At 39.7% G+C, this 22,211-nt stretch overlaps 1 protein-coding gene across 2 annotated transcripts in view; it reads left to right on the top strand.

Moving 5' to 3' along the window:
- The first annotated feature begins 218 nt into the window (after positions 1 to 218).
- Positions 219 to 22,211, top strand: part of FLT4 (fms related receptor tyrosine kinase 4) — a 106,843-nt gene continuing 84,850 nt past the window's right edge. For both annotated transcript variants that reach the window (XM_034402626.3, XM_034402618.3), the window contains exon 1: positions 219 to 788. In XM_034402626.3, coding sequence (XP_034258517.2) covers positions 671 to 788 — 118 coding nt within the window. In that variant the 5' untranslated portion in view covers positions 219 to 670. The remainder of the gene's footprint in view (positions 789 to 22,211) is intronic.

The raw sequence follows: 22,211 nt of genomic DNA, 5'->3' as shown, positions 1-22,211 counted from the left end.
CCTATTTACTCCGTTCTACCTATCTGCTCTTTCTCCCCCCTCAGCCGCTTCGTTACCTCCGTCTCCCGCTAAGAACCCCGATTCCCCTTTCCTCCCGACACGATTCATTTCCTCTCTCTCAACATCCCGCGCCACTTTGTCCGCTCCCCTCGAAGCATCCTTTCCTTCCCCCCCCGCCCCCCTCAACCCATTCTGTCCCGAGCTCGGCTCCGCTCCCCAGCAAGCCCCACCCCGTCATCCGTGGCCGCCTCCACCCGGCCTCGCACTTTCTGCTCTTCGCCCACTCGGCCTCCCACAGCCGTCGATTAACACCTCCGGCGCCCTTCCCGCCTTTTTTTTTTTTTTTTTGCTTTGCTTTGCCCGCTTCCCTTCCTCTTTCTCCTTCCACTTTTGCTCGCTCCTCACACCCGACTCGGCACCTTCCCGGGGCAAAGCCGCTGGCCGAATTCCTCAGTTGGCTGAGCCGCCCAGGCAGGAGGGCTCGCTGGCAGCGACAGCAAAGGGGAGGAAAAGGAAAGGGAAGCGGGGCCGAGCCGTTCTCCCCCCACCCCACTCCTCCTCCTCCCACAGCCCGTCCGCTCTGCTTGGGGGCGGGCGGACGGACTGAGCGGCGTTTGCGCCGGGCGAAAACCGTCCGCTCCTTCCAGCAGCAGCTGGCCGGCGAATAAAGATGGGTCCGTCTCGCCCCGTCGCCTTCCCTCCCCGACGGGCCTTCGCCCCGCCGCCGCGAATGGAGAGGCTGAGCGCGCTCTGCCTCTGCCTCTGGATCGGCGTCGTCTCGGAAGCAGGTGAGGCAGCGCAGGCGCGCCATGGACGGAGCGCACGCTTGCGCCGGCAAGTGGCGGGAAGGGACGGAGACCGGGTGGGAGGCTGAAGTTGGATAGAAGGACCGGTGGTGGGGGGGAGTGGCGTTGGGGGTGGGGGAGACGGACCACTGTCTTCCAGTCAGCCCTATCCGAATCCGACAGGGCTTCCCCGACAGTCCTCCTTTAGCCTTCTCAGGGCGCCCAAGGCTGCCGCTTTTCCTGCCTTTTCTCTCCCGCCTCTCGTCCTTTGCAGCATTTGCACCCATCGCCCCGCGTCGCTGGTCTCTCTCTCTCTCTCCTCTATCTGCTGTCATTTTACACGGGATATCCCCATAATGTGTTCGGCCGCTCATTGTGGATCCTGACACCCACTTCGTCGCCTTTGCTGCCTTCCATGCTCCGTTCCTCATGGACTTTCCCTTTTTGTTGCTTTCCACCGTTCTGGGCGCAGCATCTGCCTGCTAATTTAGCTTCTTCCAGTGCGCGTATCTTCTCCCCCCCCCCCCGACGAAGTTATGGAACAGCTATGCTTCATTCCACCGGCAGAGGGCACTCTCAGGTGTTAAGTCCTTCCCCCCCCTCACTCGCCGCCCCCCCCCCCAATTCCTTAGAAAAGGTGATTTTTGAAAAAACCAAAAAACCTTCCTTTTGCTAGAAGGATTATTTGCTTTGTCAATGTATGATAAGAAGAACAGGTGCTGGGTTCTTTAGGAAATCTCTTCTGCTGAGAACCTGTTCTAAGTTATCTTGTCTCTGGGCTTATGTGTATGTGTACAGGTAGTCCTCGACTTTACAACAGTTCATTTAGCAACCGTTCAAAGTTACAACGGCACCCAAAAAAATGACTCATTTTTTTTCCACACTTATGACCTTTGCAGCATCCCCATGGTCACGTGGTTTACATTTGGAATGATTGGCAACTGACTCACATTTATGACGGTTGCAGTGCCCCATAGTCACGTGATCCCCTTTTGTGACCTTCTGGCAAGCAAAGTTAATGGGGAAACCAGATTCACTTAACAAACGTGTTACTAATTTAAGAACTGCAGTGATTCACTTAACGACCTTTCTTGTAGGAAGAAAGGTCGTAAAACGGAGCAAACTCACTTAACAAATGTCTCACGTAACAACATAAATTTTGGGGTCAATTGTGGTCGTAGGTTGAGGACTACCTGTAATGTGTTTTTTAAGTACAGCCTGGTGCTTATGATTGCTGCTGCTCTAATTTAATTCAGTGGGCTTTCCAAAGAATTTGTTCGGGATTTAAAAGGTTTTGCAGGGAAGGGATCCATTCGTATTTCCTTTCTCAAGGGACTAGATGAAGTTTTGCTCTTATTTATTATGTATATGTCACATGTCATGGATTCTAGGCTGTTTCCAATAAAATAAAAACACAAATTACCATAAAACATGAAATATTAAATCTTATTTGGCAGCCCCTAACATAAAAGATACTCCATGTAAGATCAGCTGCTCCCACATTCTTCATACTTAGTTGTAGAAGCCTCTGATATATCTTGGCTCTCCAAAGTTTGTTTATTTATTTAGAACATTATTTAGAAAAAAATAGGAAAGTTTTTTCCCGCATGCCATCACTCCGCTAAAACAACTAATTCCCACAACACTGTCAAACTATTTACTAAGACTGTATTACTATTATTCTTTTCATCCTTCCTATTACCTATCTCCTTTCTACTTATGACTATAACCTTGTTGCTTTTATCGTTACGATTTATATTGTGTTACTTAGTTTTCTAGTATGATTTTGATTGCTTATTTAGTATCCTATGACTATCACTAAGTGTTATATCTTATGATTCATGATGAATGCATTTATGATGACTATGATCATGATTTATCACATATCTTTTATGTACTCCGAGAGCTTATGCACCGAAGACAAATTCCTTGTGTATCCAATCACACTTGGCCAATAAAGAATTCTATTCTATTCTATTCTATTCTATTCTATTCTATTCTATTCTATTCCATTCCATTCCATTCCATTCCATTCCATTCCATTCCTATTCCTATTCCTATTCCTATTCCTATTCCTATTCCTATTCCTATTCCTATTCTTTATATGGCCGCTCACACACTCTCATTAACTGGGCGGCTTACAAAAAATAAAAACCCAATATACAACAATAACAAAAAATAATCATCCATCACCACCTCATGACAGCAATTAGTCAAACAAGCCACTTGATTGGCTCCATCCCACTCTGGGTTCTCTAGGCCTGTTGATAAAATCAGGTCTTCAGTGCCTTGCGAAAGAGTGTCAAAGTGTGGGCTGGTCTATGTAGGGATGATGTTCCAAAGGAAGGGAGCCACCATGGAGAAGGCCCTTCTTCTGGGTCCCGCCAGATGTACCTCCTTAGGGGATGGGACTCCAAACATTCCCAAGTTCAATGATTGGTAATATAACTGGGCTTTAGTAATCAGTGATAGGCTGTAGAATTCTCTAAATTAGAAAAATGTTGTGGAAAATAAATTTTCAGTCCAGTTTCCTGAAGGGTTCACTTTTATATCTATAGTTTCTGACTAATTTTAAAACTGGACAAAAGTAGGTGGGCATTGGGTAGAAATAGCTGTTTCAGATGCATGTTGGTACAATTTATGCCTATCTTGTTTCTCGTGATTTTTTTAGCATTTATCAATAAAGCAAAATGGTACTTGCGTCTGAATAAACATACGTTGGATCGAGCCCTGTAAAGTGCCAGACAAACCTGAAAGTGAATAGATTGTCTGCGCAGGAATAAACAATAAAATAAATCTGTAGGCTGCATTTGCTGACATGGGGAAAATGCTTTTGTAGGAGACTGATACATGATTTGCTGGAGTTCAGCTGAGAGGCCATAAAGAGCTAGAGAAACCACAGAAAAATCTTACTGCAGGAAGCTTTATATGTGGTAAGATCAATTTTTGCAGTGTAAGATCATTTTTGATAGCCTCAGCTCTAGAAGCATCATGATTGTAGCCTATTATTTATTGCTATTGTATCAAAAAAAAGTGATATAAAACAGGATCCTTAAATGAGCAATAGTTGAAACGTCTGTGGAATGCAGCACAATGATACTATATTATGATCACTGCCATATGGGAATTTAATCCAGGGTGTATTATCTGAAGATGCTGCTGCCTTTTTTATACTAGCTTAATGCATATTCCATGGATGTTATACAGTACACTGGGTTGGAGTGATTAATCTACAATATTAAAATACATTCTAATTAATGTTACAACAAAGACTGACAACATTTCTTAGAGATTGGCAGGTGATATACAACAAGAATGTATATCATGCGCTCTTGAGTGCAGAGTACGTGCTGTCATATTCAAATAAAATAATTTACTAATGAGGCATTGAGGTATTGGAGTTAGAAAAGGAGTGCAAGATATGAGACCTTGTCATTCAAAGGGAGCAGGCCAAAAGAATTTTTTTTTTGGTCTATTATTGAATTTTTACAAGTTTGGAGAGGTTTTAAGGGGAAAAGTAGGACTTTCTGCAGATGTTTAAGGCTCCCATTTCATCCATTAACATTTTTAAAAACCATTCCCCAAAGGATCCAAGCCCTAATGACTTTTGTCATGCTATTTTCAACAGGACACAACCTGATGTTGTCCTTGAGCTGATAGATGTTATGCACCCAGAGTTAAATCGTTAAAAAAAAGAAGAAGCTTTGGCTACTTACATAGGACATAGTTTTAAATGAAATTATCATGTATTTAATAATGGACTTAACTGTATATCATGTTTACATACCATGATAGTTGGGTTCTCATAACACCCTAAGCCAAACACCCTAAGCCAAAAGCAACTAAATGACCTTAAGGTTTAATAGAATGTATAAACCAAGCCGCTCTCCGTACAGTCTATTTCAAAAGTAATGAAAGAAATATGTTTTTTTCTGTCATGGTGCCTCTCTCGTGGAACAGGCTCTCCCAGAGATATGGAGGACCTCAACCTTGTTGGCCTTCAAAAAAGCAGGGAAGATCTAGTGTGGTTGGTTGATGGATGCAAATTTTATTGTGGATAGCCTCAATGTTGTTTTTATTTGTTTCAATTATTTTTTTTAAAAAAATATTGTTTTACTCTTGTTTTACACCCAAAATTCCTTCTAGTAAATGGGTGTTCATAAAAAGTTGGAGAATGAATAAATGAATAAATAAAATTTAGATAAATATCTAAGATCACTTAAATCAGGCTTCAGCCTTAGTGCATTAAAACAGCTTTGTTAACTATTATTTCTGTTGGAACAGGGACTGAGGGAATGCTATCTTTCCCTTGGTTACTTGATAGCATTGAGCAGAATTTCTTAGAAGAACTTTTTTGTGGGAATTGGGGGATTTTGTTGAAATAATTAGGTTTTTACCTTCAGGTTTGCTACCAAAGATTTCTGCTTTCCCCCATGGTTTCTTGGTTATGGATTCCACCAGGTTTTCTTGGTTTTTGCTTGTTAATGCCCATACAAAACTTCTTGAAAATATTATCTAGTTATTTGAACATAGTGTCATGCTGATCATATCCCATATGATCTATCTTTGCATTCCATAATGCAAAATAGATGATTTACAGGTACCCAGCTGAAACTGGGAGCAATGATCAATTTGATGAGAGTACATGCAGTGCAGCTGATTCTTGATGAGATGCAATGGATAGCCTTTTTAATGAGACTGTATGCAGTGCAAGAATCTTCCTTGAATTAATAAAAATGGTTGTAAGGATAAGGTATGATTATAGTCAACTTTAGCTGGTTCAGTATGTACTTTCCTGCATTAGCCTAGCTTTGCACAAAAAAAAGTCAATGTCCTAATCCAAGTCCTGTCTATGGTAAATGCTGTGTTGATTAAAAAAGTATTTCACCGATGGAATTCTCTTTAAAAATATGGGTTTTTTAAAAATCACTGCATCATATTTTACACAATTTAAAAGTCATTTTCCCTGGTCATTTGTAATACAGTTCTGGAACTTGAACTGAGATTTGTTTTAGCTGTCAATTTGTGGCCTATGCCCATCTTTCAGTTGTTTTTATGGATGGCTTAAATTCTAGTACTGGCTGTGATGTTATTGGTCTAGGCAGTGCAAGAAGAATGATATAGATGGTGATAAAATGTGATAAAAACCTTTTCTAGACACTATATGTTTGTGATAAAATCTTTTTCTAGACACTATATGTTAGTTGAAAAGCTGCAATTGAAAATTCAAACTTAAATCCTTCCATATGATAGGATGTGAATCAAATGTAATTTCAGGCAAATCTGCATAGAATCGAACTATCTTGTACAATACAATTGTTGACAAGTTATTGTTAAAAATGTTGGCATCAGACTCATTTGTTATCTTACTCTATTCAGCCTTCACTGCAATTTATAGCATTCACAGGTTTTATTTCTGAAGATTCCATTCCAGTTGTCACAAATATTTTAAAGCAACAAAATTATGAGCAAGAGTTTCACAATATAGTCTAAAGCACATGTGCTTGGAAATAAATTAGACTTTTTTGGTGGGATACAGTCCAAAAGACACAGGAGTAAATGAAAGGAATCACTCACATGTGCTATTGAGTGTACAATCATTGACTGTGAAGTCAAGAAGGCTTGTCAAATGTATTCAATCGATTATGCTTATTTCTACAGTAATGGATTCCTAAATATTCCAATGCTGAGCCAACCAAACCAGTTAGCAAAAATGGACATTTCACTGCCATACCACACCCTTCCGCAGCACCCTCACTTCCTTTCAACAAAGGTTGTAAATACCTATAACTAATCATAATGAAGGGATGTGGTGGCTCAGTGGCTAAAACACTGAGCTTGTCAATCAGAAGATCAGCAGTTCAGTGGTTCGAATCCCTAGCTCCACATGACGGAGTGAGCTCCCATTACTTGTCCCAGCTTCTGCCAACCTAGCAGTTCAGAAGCATGTAAAAATGCAAGTAAAAAAATAGGGACCACTTTGGTGGGAAGGTAACAGCCTTCGGAGTTTAGTCATGCCGGCCACATGACCACTGAGACATCTTCAGACAGCGCTGGCTCTTTGGCTTAGAAACTGAGATGAGCACCGCCCCTAGAGCTGGAAACAACTAGCACGCATGTGCAGGGATACATTTACCTTTAAGCATAATGAATCTGTGGTGGCATCATTTCTGGTTAATGACAATAAGTTACATGCTATTGTTAGTTAGGTTGGCTTCTGTGAAACGCAAACTGCATTGAAGTGTTTCGGTGTTTATTTTTGCCTGATCCGTACATTACTTTGAAGAGTGATGAAGATTGGTTTTTATTCCAAAACTCTGGCTGTAAAATGAGGGACTAGAGGTACATATCTGGAGCCAAGTAACTTCTTAGACTGCAGCCCAAATATAATTTGGGTGGAGTAAACAGACTCAGATCAGAGAGATACAAATTAACTTCCATTTCTCCAGGGATCTCACTTGGGGGGGAGGAGAGGGGACTGGTGGGACTAGCTTGGTTGGTTCTTGTTGATGTCTGTGAACTCCACAGAATTGTTGGGATGAAATAACTGAATTCCTCATATTAGTCACCTTGGGTTCTGTGGGGAAAAAGGAGGGAGAGGGAGAGAAAGTGAGAAGGAGGGAGGGAGGGAGGGAGAGATTAAAGTTGGAGCCATGGTGGTTAGAATGAAGTACTGCAGACTACTTCTGCTGACTGCCAGCTACCATTTGATTCTCACTGGTTCAAGGTTGACTCAGCCTTCCATCCTTCCGAGGTGGATAAAATGAGGACCCAAATTGTTGGGGGCAATATACTGATTCTGTAAACCACTTAGAGAGGGCTGGAAAGCACTGTGAAGCAGTATATAAGTCTAGTGCTATTGCTATTATCCTGGATTAGGAAGGTTTAGTTTCCAATCTGTTTTCAATCTGTGAAGTTTGTTGGGTAGCCTTGTTCAGTTACCTGCCAAAGCATTCTAATTTGCCTCATTTTATTATGAGATTAAACTGTATATTGGAAAAGAATCCAAGCAGCATACCTCACCATGGAGAAGTGTAAAAAATATTAATTGGTACATATTCTATAAAAAAATACTGAGTCTTGTAATTTTAAAAGATTCCTTGTTCTTTTTTTCCCAACAATCCGCTTAGGCAAAATCTATTCTAAAATGGCTCTTTAATTTGAACAATCTGGCAAAGTCTATTGATATCTGATAATGCGATCTGCAGTCATCACTTGAATTCATTTTCTTAGTAACCAATCTAGCAATAGCAATAGCACTTAGACTTATATACCGCTTTACAATGCTTTACAGCCTCTCTAAACAGTTTACAGAGTCAGCATATTGCCCCCAACAGTTTGGGTCCTCATTTTACCCACCTCGGAAGGATGGAAGGCTGAGTCAACCTTGAGCCTGGTGAGATTTGAACAGCCAAATTGCAGTCAGCCGGCAGTCAGCAGAAGTAGACTGCAGTACTGTGCTCTTAACCACTGTGCCAACCTGGCTCATGATTAAAGGTACACTCATTTTTCTGGTAAACCCTTGATTGACATGCTCAATTCTAGGATCAGATCTCCATTTATAATGAGAAAACTTCTAAAAGTATCCCTTGGCAATAGGCCAAGTAAAATCCAAATCCACCACTTCTAAGAATGTAGTTGAGGGAGGCAGACAAATCCTTGCAGCAGACATACTGGATCATACTGATACGATGCAGAGGCATATGGAATGTATAGCTGCCTCCCTCTTCCTTGATAGATCCCCACGTGCTGTGGCACCTGCTTCAGTAAGGATACTTAACTTAATGTGCTCTATAGAAGTTCTTCCTGGCTGTAGCCTGTGACTTGGTACTAGGCATTCCAATGGAGTGCGATACAGTCCTAGTTTCTCCTTTGTGGCATTGAAGAACTTCTGCAGCTGCTCAGTTAGTAAAATTAATCCCAGAATTTTTATGATCTGTGGATGTCTTAGAACTTTGTTTCTTATATCGTGCCAATAAGGAGGACATTGAAGTTAGTCCTGTGATTATATTTTCCAGACGGTCAAAATTGCATTGCTGCTGAAAGAGTGTGATTTACTTTCTTAAGTGCTTCATCATTTAATTCAAGATAGCCATTCACTTCCATTATTAACTCTGGCTCCACCTCGGATAAAAATGGTCTTTGGCTGATGATCTGATAAAACAATGGGCTGCTGGATGAACCAGTTGTGGAGCAATTCAGTATTCTCATATATAAGGTTATGTATAATATATGTAGCTTCAAACTGAAACTATCACCTCCCAAGAGAAATTCTGAAAGTTGAAGTCCATATCTTAGAGTTGCCAAGTTTGAAATATATGCTGTAGCTCAACAATAATGTATTCTTTGCAGCACAACAACCCATACAACAACTCAACAACAAGGACTGGGAGTACTCTGGTTTGAAACTCTGGAAACTGAGTCCCATTAAGTGGTTTGATGCATGCCATTGTCCTACTCTAGGAATTATTCCGGTAATAGCTTTTCTGTGTTTTATTGTAATGTAAACTAGCAATTGTGGTTTATTTAACAGAATATGGTTGAGATAGCCAACCAGGTTCCTCATCTCACCTGATTTCTCACAGTAAAAATAATTAATGGGTGTGTGAAATTCTGCAAATGTTCCAGCATCTTTATGTTAACAAATATCTCAGAATTCAAATCTGTACTCCAAAAGCTTTATTTAAAAAAATTGGGCATTTGCAGTCCACTGTTCATGGAATAAGCATATGTAAGATGCTGAGAGTCGTGGCTGGAGTGACACAGAAGCCTAGGTAATGTATTATGATATACTGATAAATATAATGATAATTTGGCATCAATATTCTTTCCAACTTTCACTGCAGAGAATATCACCAAGGAAATAATTGCCGATGTGATTCCGATCTTTGTAGATATGGGCACCTCCTGACATCTGAATATCTTTTCCAAAGCCTTCATTGCTACTCTATCAAGTGCTTGTCCATGGCATATTTCTTCACCACTGGTGCCCTTACTGTTGACAGTTGATACTAAAAGACAGCTGTTATATATTGCTTACTGTAGGCTACTTCTGCTGATAGCCGGCTGCCAGCAATTCGGCAGTTCAAATCACACCAGGCTCAAGGTTGACTCAGCCCTCCACCCTTCCGAGGTGGGTAAAGTGAGGAGCCAGATTGTTGGGGGCAATATGCTTACTTTGTAAATCAATTAGAGAGGGCTATAAAGCACTATGAAGCGATATATAAGTCTAAGTGCTATTGCTATTATTAAACCAAGCAAGGATAGTACAGTTATTTTCCAGGATGTATGATAGAGGGGTAGCAGGTAAAACAGTGTAAAGCAATGCTTCATAACGATTTATATTTCCCATTCTTGCCAGTTAATGACTACCAGCAGCCATTTTGTAACATGATTCCAAATGTTCCTACCAATCTTAAAGGGGCCTTTTTAGCTGCCCTCTCCCCTTGTCTGCTGACTGACTTGTTCCAATATTACAAGGTTTTAGGGAAACAGTCAGAACCTGACCATCTCAGCAGGCATTTGGGAGAGAAATGAAGTGAGAGAGATTCCTCTTATATGGGTTTTTAGGCTGCTGAATGTTGAATATTTCTATGTAATGTTTATTGGACTTTTTTTAACTGTTTAGTCATGGGTAAGATTGTTAAGCTGCTTGAAATTCTTGACTGCAGTATAAGGGAGTGTGCCAAGGGAGGTGCACTACTGTAGATTTCATAGAATGAAGCTTCATACCTACAGGTTCTTTTCTTTAATAGGTATCCTCCGAAGAGTTAAATAAAGAAGCCTAGCTGTGATGCCAGGCATGATGTCTGAGCCTTTGGTGATGGAGGTCAGCAGTGGTTCATGGGAAAGGAAAAATTGGCAGCTGGGCCGGATATCCTGCATTTCCCCTCTTCCTGCAGCCGCTTGAACTACGTTCCTTATTTAGCTTTCCTGATAGGCAGGAGAAATCTAGTGGCGGAAACTGTCCTAGCCTGATAACAGCCCTTTCTGATGGGTGCTGTAAGGTATTATGGCAGGCAAAGGGTTAGTTTTCATTATAGTAGGATAGGACAGGAGAGCCACATGACTGGCTCTATCTTCGCCCTGTTTTCTCATTTAGGCAGAGCTCAAATAAATAGCATTTTTCATTGGAGAAGACACATACATTCAAGGGCTTTGGTTTGCTCGCTCACATGCATGTGACTCATTTTGCCTTCTTATTGGAAAGCCATCAAGGCTGTCAGCTGATGACGTTCTCCAGGGAAGCTCTGATGTAGGTGGCTGAGTCAGCTGATGCAGGGAGGGGCTCATAGGGGAGAGAAGAGGAGAGTCCTGAAATATAGCTTCTTGGCAGGTGTCCAGATCTGGCAAAGTTTTCCACTGACTTAAATTAGTAAACTAGCAGTTAACAATGGCATGGTTTCTTGTGACGGAAGGTTTTTTGGCTGGAGGTCAGGCAGAATTATGTATCCAAGCAGCATTTTTTTTAAAAATTGTAACATGTTCAGCATGAATCTGTTTACAAAGATCCACACTGATTTACAAATGCATATGAGAAGAAACAAAAATATTTTAAATAAGTTATCCACTGTGCGTATGTTAATTTGGAGTTTACTTATGGAGCAGCATGCTTCACAGATTCTACAGATAGGTCAGGCAACGTGACTTTAATCACATAATATGTTTTATAATATGTCAACCAAATAAATGCATGTTTGGTTGCTAAGCTTGGTTAATGGTAAAATTGGCTAGGTTTTTTTATCTTCAGTATGTGTGATGATCCGAACCTGTTCGCTACGCTGTTCCAGTATACTGTATTGTGAAAACCCAGAAAATGGCTTAATCTAGTAACATATTGTGCTAACACCACCCATTTGTGCACTTAGGGTATCTTAAGTTTATCGAGGATATCCATTCTGAATGGGAAATCTGGTCATTGCAGCCCAATACTTCTGGAGGGCTTCAAAATGAGAAAATCTGAAGTTAAGGGTGGCATGTCATGAGTCGTTTGACATGGTGACTAATAAGTAAAAACCAGAGTTCTAAAGAAAGAGTTAAATAAATAGAAACAAATGTAAAGAAAAACCAAATACATAACACAGTTATTCCCCACTATTGAACTAAAACAATATGAACCCCCAAATTCATGGCACAACTAAATGAGTCATACAAATATTTTCAGCCAGCAGAATTGCAAGATGCCAAGGCCCAGGATGTTGTTTTTCCATTGTGGTCTCGAGGTCTCTTGAAAGCGATCTTCAGAAGGCAAGGTTGGTTTTAGAAATTTATTAAAAGTAATAGTTCTGAAGGGCCACGGGTATTAACTGTGGTGACATCTACAGTGGTTGAATTGATACTTCCCTTTGCTATGGGTGTTTTTGTATGATATTGTAAACCTTCAGGAGCCACTGAGATGTTGCAGTATAAAGCAGCATAAATTTCTGCCTGTCAAATTCTTAGCCAGAGAACTACTAGATATTAGCATCATATTTTGGCTTCAGTGCTGGGGCAGGGGAGCTTTCAAATGGGATACTGTCTGGGTAAGAGTGCCATTTTTTTTTAATCATCCTCCCATTTCCTTCATAATGCTCTCAGCCATTATTAATAGGTTTCTTTTGCTGGTATTTTAATGTCAAATTGGTCCCAAAGTGGCTGAAGCATGAATCCAGGGAGAAATTCTGTGGAAAGATAAGCATTTTTGGTCTACTGATTTGTTGCTATAAATGCTCGTTGCTTATGTCACTGGCAGATTTTGCTGAGTTACCCTGTATTTACATCCTGATTATTTAATAATGTGCCAGACTTTTTTGGGGGGAGAGGGTTTGCTGCAAATAACCTCCAAAAGGAAGTATGAAGATAAATGTTTGTTAAGTCAGACCATGCACCTTGAAAGATACTCCTGCCTGTTCGGTGCCCTTTCTCTTTATTTCAGCCCTATGTCTAATCTGTTTTCCTTGCTCATAGTTGAAAGCTTTCCGCATTTCCACTGTAGCATTTAGCATCTGCAGGAAGGAATAAAGACAATCTAGCAGATGGTGGCTGTACTACTAGAATAGCTGATAGTCTTGGTCTCCGGAGATGTAGACATAAAGAAAAAGAGCAGGGTCCTATAAAGTGTGCCTCAGAAAGAAGGAAGGAAGTTTTATTCCTGGGCTAAATACTAAATTCATTTTTCTGTATTCAGTGACTTCCTAGGGAATATTGTCTGATTAAAACTGGGAATAAAAATTCCAAGAATTACTTCAAAGATCTACTCAATAATTGCTTGGCTTGTGCAAAAACTTTTGGCACATCAGAAATTTTATAGAAATTACACTTTTCTTTGCTTAAGGGGAAAATCAAGAGGAACCTGGATAATCCAAAAGATACAGAATAGCTTTCTCCACCCTGGTATCCTCCAGATGTGTTTTTTGACTTGGTACTCTCTGGAGGGTAGAAGGTTTGGGAAAACTATTGCAAAACAAAGATATGTGGACTGCCAAGCTCTGTGTGATTTATGGGATATGCAAGGCCCCCTGTTCTCAGTGCTTTCACTGAACATCCATGGGGGAAAGCAATGGAAGACAAATGATGACAAGTGTGCTGGTGTCATTGTACAATTGCCAAGCCTTATATACTAGAAGCACACCTTGTGGAACAATGTAATTTCTGCATCTGTGGTCTGTTACAGCTGTCTCACAATTTGCAGTGCTACCTGGGTCTACTGAGAAATAAGCTTCATTGAGTTCATAGGGCTTACTTCCAGCCAGATAAGCAGATGCTGTAGCAGCCATAACTTCTCATTTACATCAAACCAACACCACAGATTTACAGTATATATTTGGTTCGTTATATATTTCTCATCTGCTTTTTATGCCATCCAGGCCTATGCTTGCTAGTTATTCTTCCTACAATACAATAAATGTATAACAAAGTTCCATATATATAATCAATTGTTTGTGAATGTGTATTATGCAGCTCTTATCTTGAGACGAGATTTTTCAACTTGTGAGCTTCAAGTTGAGTTATACTTAATTAATTCGTGAATGGGGGAATTTCCATCAAATGCCAGGATTGTTGGCTAGCTGGGAGACTGAAAAAAACATTCTTAAAAGAAGGCAATGGTGATCCCCTTCCATAGTGTCATTATAAAAAAAATGGAGGATATGTTCATGTAGTTGTTAGGAGTCAACTTGAATCAAGTGAGTCTTTACTTCGTACTCGGAAATAAATATTTATTGATTTTATTAGTTCAATTTATATGCCGCCTTTCTCCGGAGACTCATATATAGATGAAGAAAGCATTACCAAAAGGAGCGAGAACAGAAATGTTATTTGAAACAGAAAATAGAATGTGAATTTTGTCCAACCTATCTGGAAGAGAGGGATTTTATTTTATTTATTTTTTAGCTTGTTACGTTAAGGAATTGCTGATCCGAGGGTGTCTACAAGGGGGAATTAAAATAATCATAATCACAATTGTGGCCATCATTTTGACTTTTTTGACCATTCTCCATGGACCCTTCTGGGCTGGCTTACAGTCACCTGTTCAGAGTGATGAGTTGAAGATAGCGATCCAACTCTAAAACTCTTGCAAAATCTACTTCTGTTTAATTATTTTTCAGTCATTTTATTCTAGTTGACCCAAGATGTAGTAAACTTCATTCAGAGGAGAAAATAGTTCTATTTCTTTGTGCCATTCTGAAAATTTGGAAATTGTTACCTTCTCCAACTGCATTTTTTTCTTCCTGCTATTTTGCCTGTTTTCACCCTCTCATAATCTCCATCTGATAGATATGGGAATAGCCTCATTACGTGCTCTTTTTTTTTTTTTTTTATGAATGGGTTCATATTTTACTCTAAGTCAAAATGTGATTTAGGTTTGTGAATCCAAGGACTTTAGTTTATAAACAGTATGCTTTGATTTAGCATGCTGATGAATTCAATTAATGTGGCTCATTCAATAAATCAGATTTTATTTCTTGCCCTTACCTCATTGTAAATAAAATCTATACAACATCCCAGGGGGATATTTTTTTGAGTTAGATGTTGCAATATGTAGAGCTATATGCTTAGAAAAAGTTATTTAGAAACTTTCAAATAAGGAAACATGCAGGTTTTTCTTGTTATAATATGCTGTCTTATTCATCAAAATTCACTACAGTATAGAAATTTCTGGACACATTCATATTTATGCATTGTACCTTTGCCACGATGTAAACATATATACAAAACTAGTTCATGTGATTTTTGAATTGTGTCAAGCTTACTCAACTATTAAATGCTAGATCTTTAATAGTAACTGCTATCCAAAAATGGAAACAATTAGTATATATAAACATTTTCTTGTTATTGTGCTGTTTTTTGTTTAGTATTGCTAGAGTTTGAATGATCTTTTTAATAGTTTTGGAAAGGAAAATAACGGTCTGTTGATTTGTCCTTTTTAAAAGAAGTGGTTAGAAGATTGATGATTTTCTGGGAACAATTAGACAAATGTTTATTGGTATTTCTTTTTAGCATACAGATGATTAGTAAGACTACAAAGGTAATCACATGTAGCATGTTGGCTAACTTATTTTTAAGCACAGTGGGGGAGGTTTGTTACGGGTTTCTTATGGCTCACAAATTTTTTGTGAGCTATTTGATATCCAAGATACCGTATCTATCAGGTCATCTTCTATCCTTTTTGTCTCTACTATTTTATCCACGAGGAAAAAGCTATGAAGGAGACCTTCAGCCTGGAGGCTGAAGGAGAGAAGTATAGAAGGATACAGTACAGGTAGTCTTTGACTTATGACCATAGTTGAGCCTGAAATTTATGTTGCTAAGTGAGAAATTTGTTAAGTGAGTTTTGCCTCATTTTATGACTATTCTTGCCACATTTGTTAAGTGAATCCCTGCAGTTGTTAAACTAGTAACATGGTTGTTAAGTGAATCTGGCTTCCCCATTGACTTTGCTTGTCAGAAGGTTGCAGAATGTGATCACCTGATATCAGGACGCTTCACCCGTCATAAATATGAGTCGGTTGTCAAACATCTGAATTTTGATCACTTGACCATGGGGAAGTTGCAACGGTCATAAGTGTGAAAAATGGTCATAAGTTACTTTTTTCAGTGCCGTTGTAACTTTGAACAGTCACTAAGTGAACTGTTGTAAGTCAAGGACTACCTGTAATAATTTCAGAAGCTATTAAATGAATGATTCTGTTTCTGTCTCAGTTATGTTTTCTTACAAATAATTCCCTCAACACTGTCAAACTAGTCATTAAGTCTGCATTACTATTAATCTTCTCATCACCCATCTCCTCCCACTTAATGACTGTATGACTGTAACCTTGTTGCTGGTATCCTTAAGATTTATATTGACTGTTTCTCTATGACTATAATTAAGTGTTGTACCTTATGATTCTTGATGATGTATCTTTTCTTTTATGTACTCCGAGAGCATATCACCGAAGACAAATTCCTTGTGTGTCCAATCACACTTGGCCAATAAAGAATTCTATTCTATTCTATTCTATTCTATTCTATTCTATTCTATTCTATTCTATTCTATTCTATTCTATTCTATTCTATTCTATTCTATTACTGTGATATCTGATTATTCTTCCAAATATATTTACCAGTATTTATTTAAAAGACTTGTACAACTGCCCATCTTAAACATAATTTAAAACAATAAAATCAATAATTATAAAATCATAAACCACAAAGTCAAAAAATCATAACCTCAATCATACCCTTGGGATGTCCCACTAACAAGTCCCAATATCCTCATTCTAACCTCGTGTCTGGGAAAAAAGCCAGGTCTTGATGGCCTTCCAAAAGGCTAAAAGGATAGGAGGCTGCAGCCACAGAAAAGGCATGCTTCTGAGGTTCCACTAGATGGCAAAATATTAGGGAAGGGATCTGGAGTGTGCCAACGCTAATCTAATCTGGTAGGACATGTGGATATTCTCAGTCCCACAAATGATCCAGTCCTGTGCAATGTAGGGCTTTAAAGGTGATAACCAGCACCCAGAAGGAAACTGGAAGCCAATGTAATTTGTGCCACACCCAGATGTATTTTGGGCAAATTTACCCTGTTTCCCTGAAAATAAGACATCCCTTGATAATAAGCCCAATTGGGCTTTTGAGCACATGCACTAAAATAAGCCCTCCCCAAAAATATTTAAACCGTGTGCAGCCGGTCCCCGCCATTTGCTCTGGTTAGGGTTAGGGAGACAGAGCTGGAAATCAGGTAAGACAGCAAGAGGAGCCCCATCTTGCTCAACACACCCCAAAATAATAAGACCTCCCTGAAAATAAGGCCAAGAGCTTATTTTGGGGTTAAAAAAATATAAGACAGGGTCCTTATTTTTGGGGAAACACAGTAGGAACACCAACACTGCATGTTTTGCTGTCTTCTGGACCAGCTTTAGCTTCCAACTGCTCTTCAAGGACAAGCCTGTGTAAAGCACATTGCAGTAATCCAAATGGGAAGTGAGTAAGGCATGAGCGGCTGTGACAAGGCCTCTCACTCCAAGAAAGAGTGTCATTGTTGTACAAAACAATTTTTTTGTCGATCACTCAATTAGTTTACTAGGCTAAAAAAAAAAAAAAAAAAAAAGCCAAAGCATGTATATTTGGAAAACAGTCCATTTCAAAGAAGAAAATGGTTTTGGCCACCTATCCCTAAAGAATCACAGAGCTGAGAAAGGGGGGAAGTTTTTAGAGGTAATCCTTCATTAACTACCATCATTGAGCTTGGAATTATGTTTGTTAAGTCATTACAGTTGTAAGTCAAGATGCTCACATGGCCAGAAGTCATTTTCGAGCCAGATACGTTTGTGGCAGTTATTTAGTGAATGCTGCTGTGAGTAACCATATCCATTCGTTTCAATGGGTGATTTTTTTGCCCAAAGCTGACCCAAAAAAATCATAAATCATGGTAATGTGATTGTGGAGTGCTGAAACCATGGTAAAATTGATCTGCTCAACATGCGGTCATGTAGGGTGGGTGGCACAACCATTTATGGCAGCCAAGGGTGCTTAACTGGGCAAAAAACACTCATTTCATCACCAGGATAACTTCAGACAGTTGTTTTATGACCAGTTGTTAAACTAGGACCACCTGTATCATTGAGGGATAATGTGCAACTCCTGATGGGAAGAAACCCAACTCCAGAAGTTGTGGGTGCTCCAACACTGGAGGTTTTTAAGAATTGGACAACCAGTTGTCTGAAATGGTAACAGTAACAGAGTTGGAAGGGACCTTGGAGATCATCTAGTCCAACCCCCAGCTCACACAGGAGACCCGTACTAGGGATTCGAACCGCTGAACTGCTGACCTTTCTAATTGACAAGCTCAGTGTCTTAGCCACTGAGCCATCTAGTATAGGTAGGGACTCCTGCTTGAGCTGGGGGTTGGACTTGAAGACCTCCAAGGTCCCTTACAACTCTTGTTATTCTATTCTGTTCTGTTAAACAAAGACTTTATTGGCTTTGTCTAGTCTGAACCAAACTGGACGTAGATCCCAATAGGGCTGTGCCCCAAAGAAGAATGCATCACCTGTTGAATTTCTCTCAGGCAAAAGGATTGCTTGTAGAAACTGACAGGGATGGAAAAGGAGAGGGCAAATTCCTTGTCTAGCAGTTATTGGCAGGCCAGATCCAAAGGAAATGCTTCCAGTGAGTAAAGGGTATCCCTCCCACGACAGTTAAAAGCACATACCTAACTCCCCTGAGACACGGAAAGGCTGCTGACAATCCTAGTCCAAGAGGGGAGATCTGGAGGGTGGCTCTAGCTGACCTGGCGGCTTCAGGCCGGATGTGTGGCTACCTGACAAGCTAACTTTGGCTCAGGGCAACTCTTGAGAGGATGGAGTGGGGGAGGGACAGGGGGAAGGCATTGGAGGAAAGGAAAGCTGACAGAGTGAAATGCAAACATAGCCTAGCAGTGATGAAGGCTAAACCTGGCCAGAGAACTCAGGAAACGAGGCTGGAGTGAAGTGGGGAGGGGTGTGATGAGAGGGAGTTTCCTGGAGGGGCCAGAAAGAAATGCAGAAAGATAAACAGGCCAAGAGAATGTGGGGGAAAGGAACATATGCTGTTCCCTGGGTCAAACCCTAGAGGGCGCCACAAAGTTGGCAACTCCTATTGGAAGCGCTTGGCTTTACAGGACTTCAGCATCTTAGACACTTAGACAGTGGCAAAGAAACATATTCAGGACAGAAGTCACTGTTGCTCCCACCCCCCAAGGTTTTCTCTAATCTAATCATAAAGCATTATTCATAATACTTGACAATATGCCAGGAATGCCTGACGTCAGGACCAGATACTCGAAATGCAACACTGTGCCCTAAAGTGAGCATACCTATCTGACTGTTCAAGGCTATGAATTACAGGGCTGCTTTCTATTAATCCATGTCAAGTTTGGGGAAGTTCAGTGCCCCCCTCTGTTTCTGAGATTGACAGATAATCAAAATGTGTGAAAGTAAGATGTAAACAGATCCAAACTGAACCGTTGGGCTAGCATCCCATGTATCGTGTTAAATTGCATTTTTTAATTGGAAAAATATGTAAAATACCTGCAAAATTTAAAGCGTTCAGCCAAATTAAATATAATTTAGGTTGGTAAAAAGCAATCTATTTCCTACAAAATGTCTCAAAAGAAAAAAAAAATTCCCCTTAATAATAAGTTAAGACACCTCTCCAATTTTCCACCCAGCATGGGTGCTGGCACTGGGCTAGGAAAGACGAGATTCAATCTGCCAGACATCAGCCTATATGTTATATGTTTCTAAAGTTTATTTAATGAAATATTGTTTACACATACACACACACACACACACACACACACACACTGTACAAATACATACACAAACACATGCATATCAAAATACTGTATACAATGTTACACACTATATATACAAAACAAAATATATGAAATATTCTACAATATATATGCTATATACTATATAATGTACGTGCATTTGATTTTAGGGTATTAAATGTCAAAAAACATCTTGTAAATGTTAAATGTTTTGAATATATAATTTATCTTAGTTCTAATGCTTATTTATATTCATATTGAGTTATTATACTTTTACTTTGGCACTATTAAGTATGATTCAAGTGCAAAACAGTAATTTTAAAAGTCATGTAGAAAACAGCCATCTAGTACATGTAGTCCTCAAGTTACAAACCCAATTGAGCCCGAAATTTATGCTGCTAAGTAAGAAATTTGTTAAGTGAGTTTTGCCCCATTTTATGACTTTTCTTGCCACATTTATTAAGTGAATCACGGCAGTTGTTAACTTAGTAACACGGTTGTTAAGTGAATCTGGTTTCCCCATTGACTTTGCTTGTCAGAAGGTTGCAGAATACAATCAATACCAGGACGCTTCAACCATCATAAATATGAGTTGGTTGTCAAGCCTCTGAATTTTGATCACATGACCATGGGGATGCTGCAATGGTCGTAAGTGTGAAAAATGGTCATAAGTCACTTTTTTCAATGCCATTGTAACTTTTTTTTTCAAACATGTTTTATTGATACATTTTTTAAAGTAAACATAAAAAGTTCTATATCTATTCTGAACAGTGTGTTGTCTGGGCACAATTAGTTTTAAGTAGAAATACAATAATCATAATAAACATATAAATATTAATCACAAAATAATAATACAATTAGTTTAACCTTGAAAAATTTTCACTACAAAAAATGTTGTTGTAACTTAGAACCAGTCACTAAATGAACTGTTGTAAGTCGAGGACTACCTGTAATGAAATTGCACTGACTTACATTCACTATATTATATTCAGATGCAGAATGTAACAATTGTCTTGAGGTTGCTGATCTGACCTTCTTTACTTCAATCAGGTATTGCTGCATTCTCTGCTTCAAGGCTGCATGTCTCAAAATGCATTATTTTTCTGGATGCAACAAATAAATAAGATGGGAAAAAGGCAAGAAATTATGTAAACGTCTCTATTAAAGAATGCTGGGTGGTCTGATTCCACTTCTTTCTGGCCAATATGTTGTGAAATGTATGTACAAATGGAACTGCAATTAAATGCTGCAGTATATCACCTAAAGGTTCTCTATATAGTCCAATAATTTCCGCATAAGAGGATGCTTCAGGTCCTCTGTATTAAAGCCATCTAATGGACAGCTGGAAGCATGTCCTCTCTGTGGAGGCACTTACCCCAGGGGTGAAATGTAAAATTTGTTACTACCGGTTCTGTGGGCGTGGCTTGGTGGTGGCGGGGGTAATGTGACTGGGTGGGTGTGGCCAACTTTTTTTTTTTTTTAACTTTTTAAAGCATTTTTTCTAATGCTTTGAAAAGCCTCTGCCGATCAGAAAACTCAGCTGGGATCATCAGAGAGGCTTTTTTAAAAATGCTTTGAAAAGCCTCTGACGATCCCAGCTGAGCTGCGCGATCATCAGAGGCCTTTTTTTTTTTTTTACTTTTAAAAGCATTTTTTCGTCGGAAGAGGTTGTAGAAAAAATGCTTTTAAAAGTAAAAAAAAAAGCCTCTGATGATTGTGCAGCTCAGCTGGGCATGGGGGGGGGCCGCAGGGATTTTTGCTACCGGTTCTCCGAACCACCCGCCCCATCCCTACCGGATCGGGCGATCCGGTCTGAACCGGGAGCATTTCACCCCTGACTTACCCCCTGCAGAAGCATTTCCCCCACACTCAGATTTGAACCCCAACCTTGCTATCCTTTCATATGGCATGAACTATCTGGCTTTTTCCCTGAGCGCCAGGCCAGGCTGCTGAGTAAGCCCATCTTGGTGTTTTTTTGTGACATATTTTCTTCTAATATATTGTATTTCTATTCTACTGCCTGTTAGTCTTCTAGAATTATGTGTTGTGTATGACTGATAAATAAGTAAAATATTTATAAGGTGATCATTTCCTTTTCCCTGTGCAAGAACACACCTATTTGGAAATCTTAAATTTTCCTCAGCGTGCATTTACACTTCCATTTTGTTCCTCAGTGACATTACTCTTTTGTAATGTGCCTGCATTAGGATTAATGCCTTAACCACCACACCAAACTGGCTTTTTGCATTAACTAGGCTGTTCATTTTATTCCTTTTTTTTCCTTCTTCAGTGTAAAGCTTGGCCTCTGTGAATGTTAAGGACCAAATGCAACTCTGGAAAACATTGAACCAATGATTTGGCAGGAGGCAGGTTTGCAGTGTAGTTCCAGTTACTACATCTGCAAAGCAGAAACGGAAGAGTACACAAGCTCAGAAGCAGGAAAGAAAAAACTGTGGCCTTGTCCTGACATTTCTGGTGCTGACATCACTAGTCAGCAATAACCTCTGTTCTTGTTGACACAAGGAACTAACCCAAAGGGCTGTCTAGACGTTGAGTTGTCTGCCAACTTATTCACTAATATCTGGAAGTGCTCAGAGATCAACTTTGGAGGCAAATATGAGGGAAAAGGGAGAATTGAGAAAGGAAATGCC

The sequence above is a fragment of the Pantherophis guttatus genome, chromosome 2 (genome assembly GCF_059756535.1).
Source record: "Pantherophis guttatus breed Tessera chromosome 2, ASM5975653v1, whole genome shotgun sequence".
Lineage (NCBI taxonomy): Eukaryota > Metazoa > Chordata > Lepidosauria > Squamata > Colubridae > Pantherophis > Pantherophis guttatus.
This window is presented reverse-complemented; position numbering and strand designations above follow the sequence as displayed.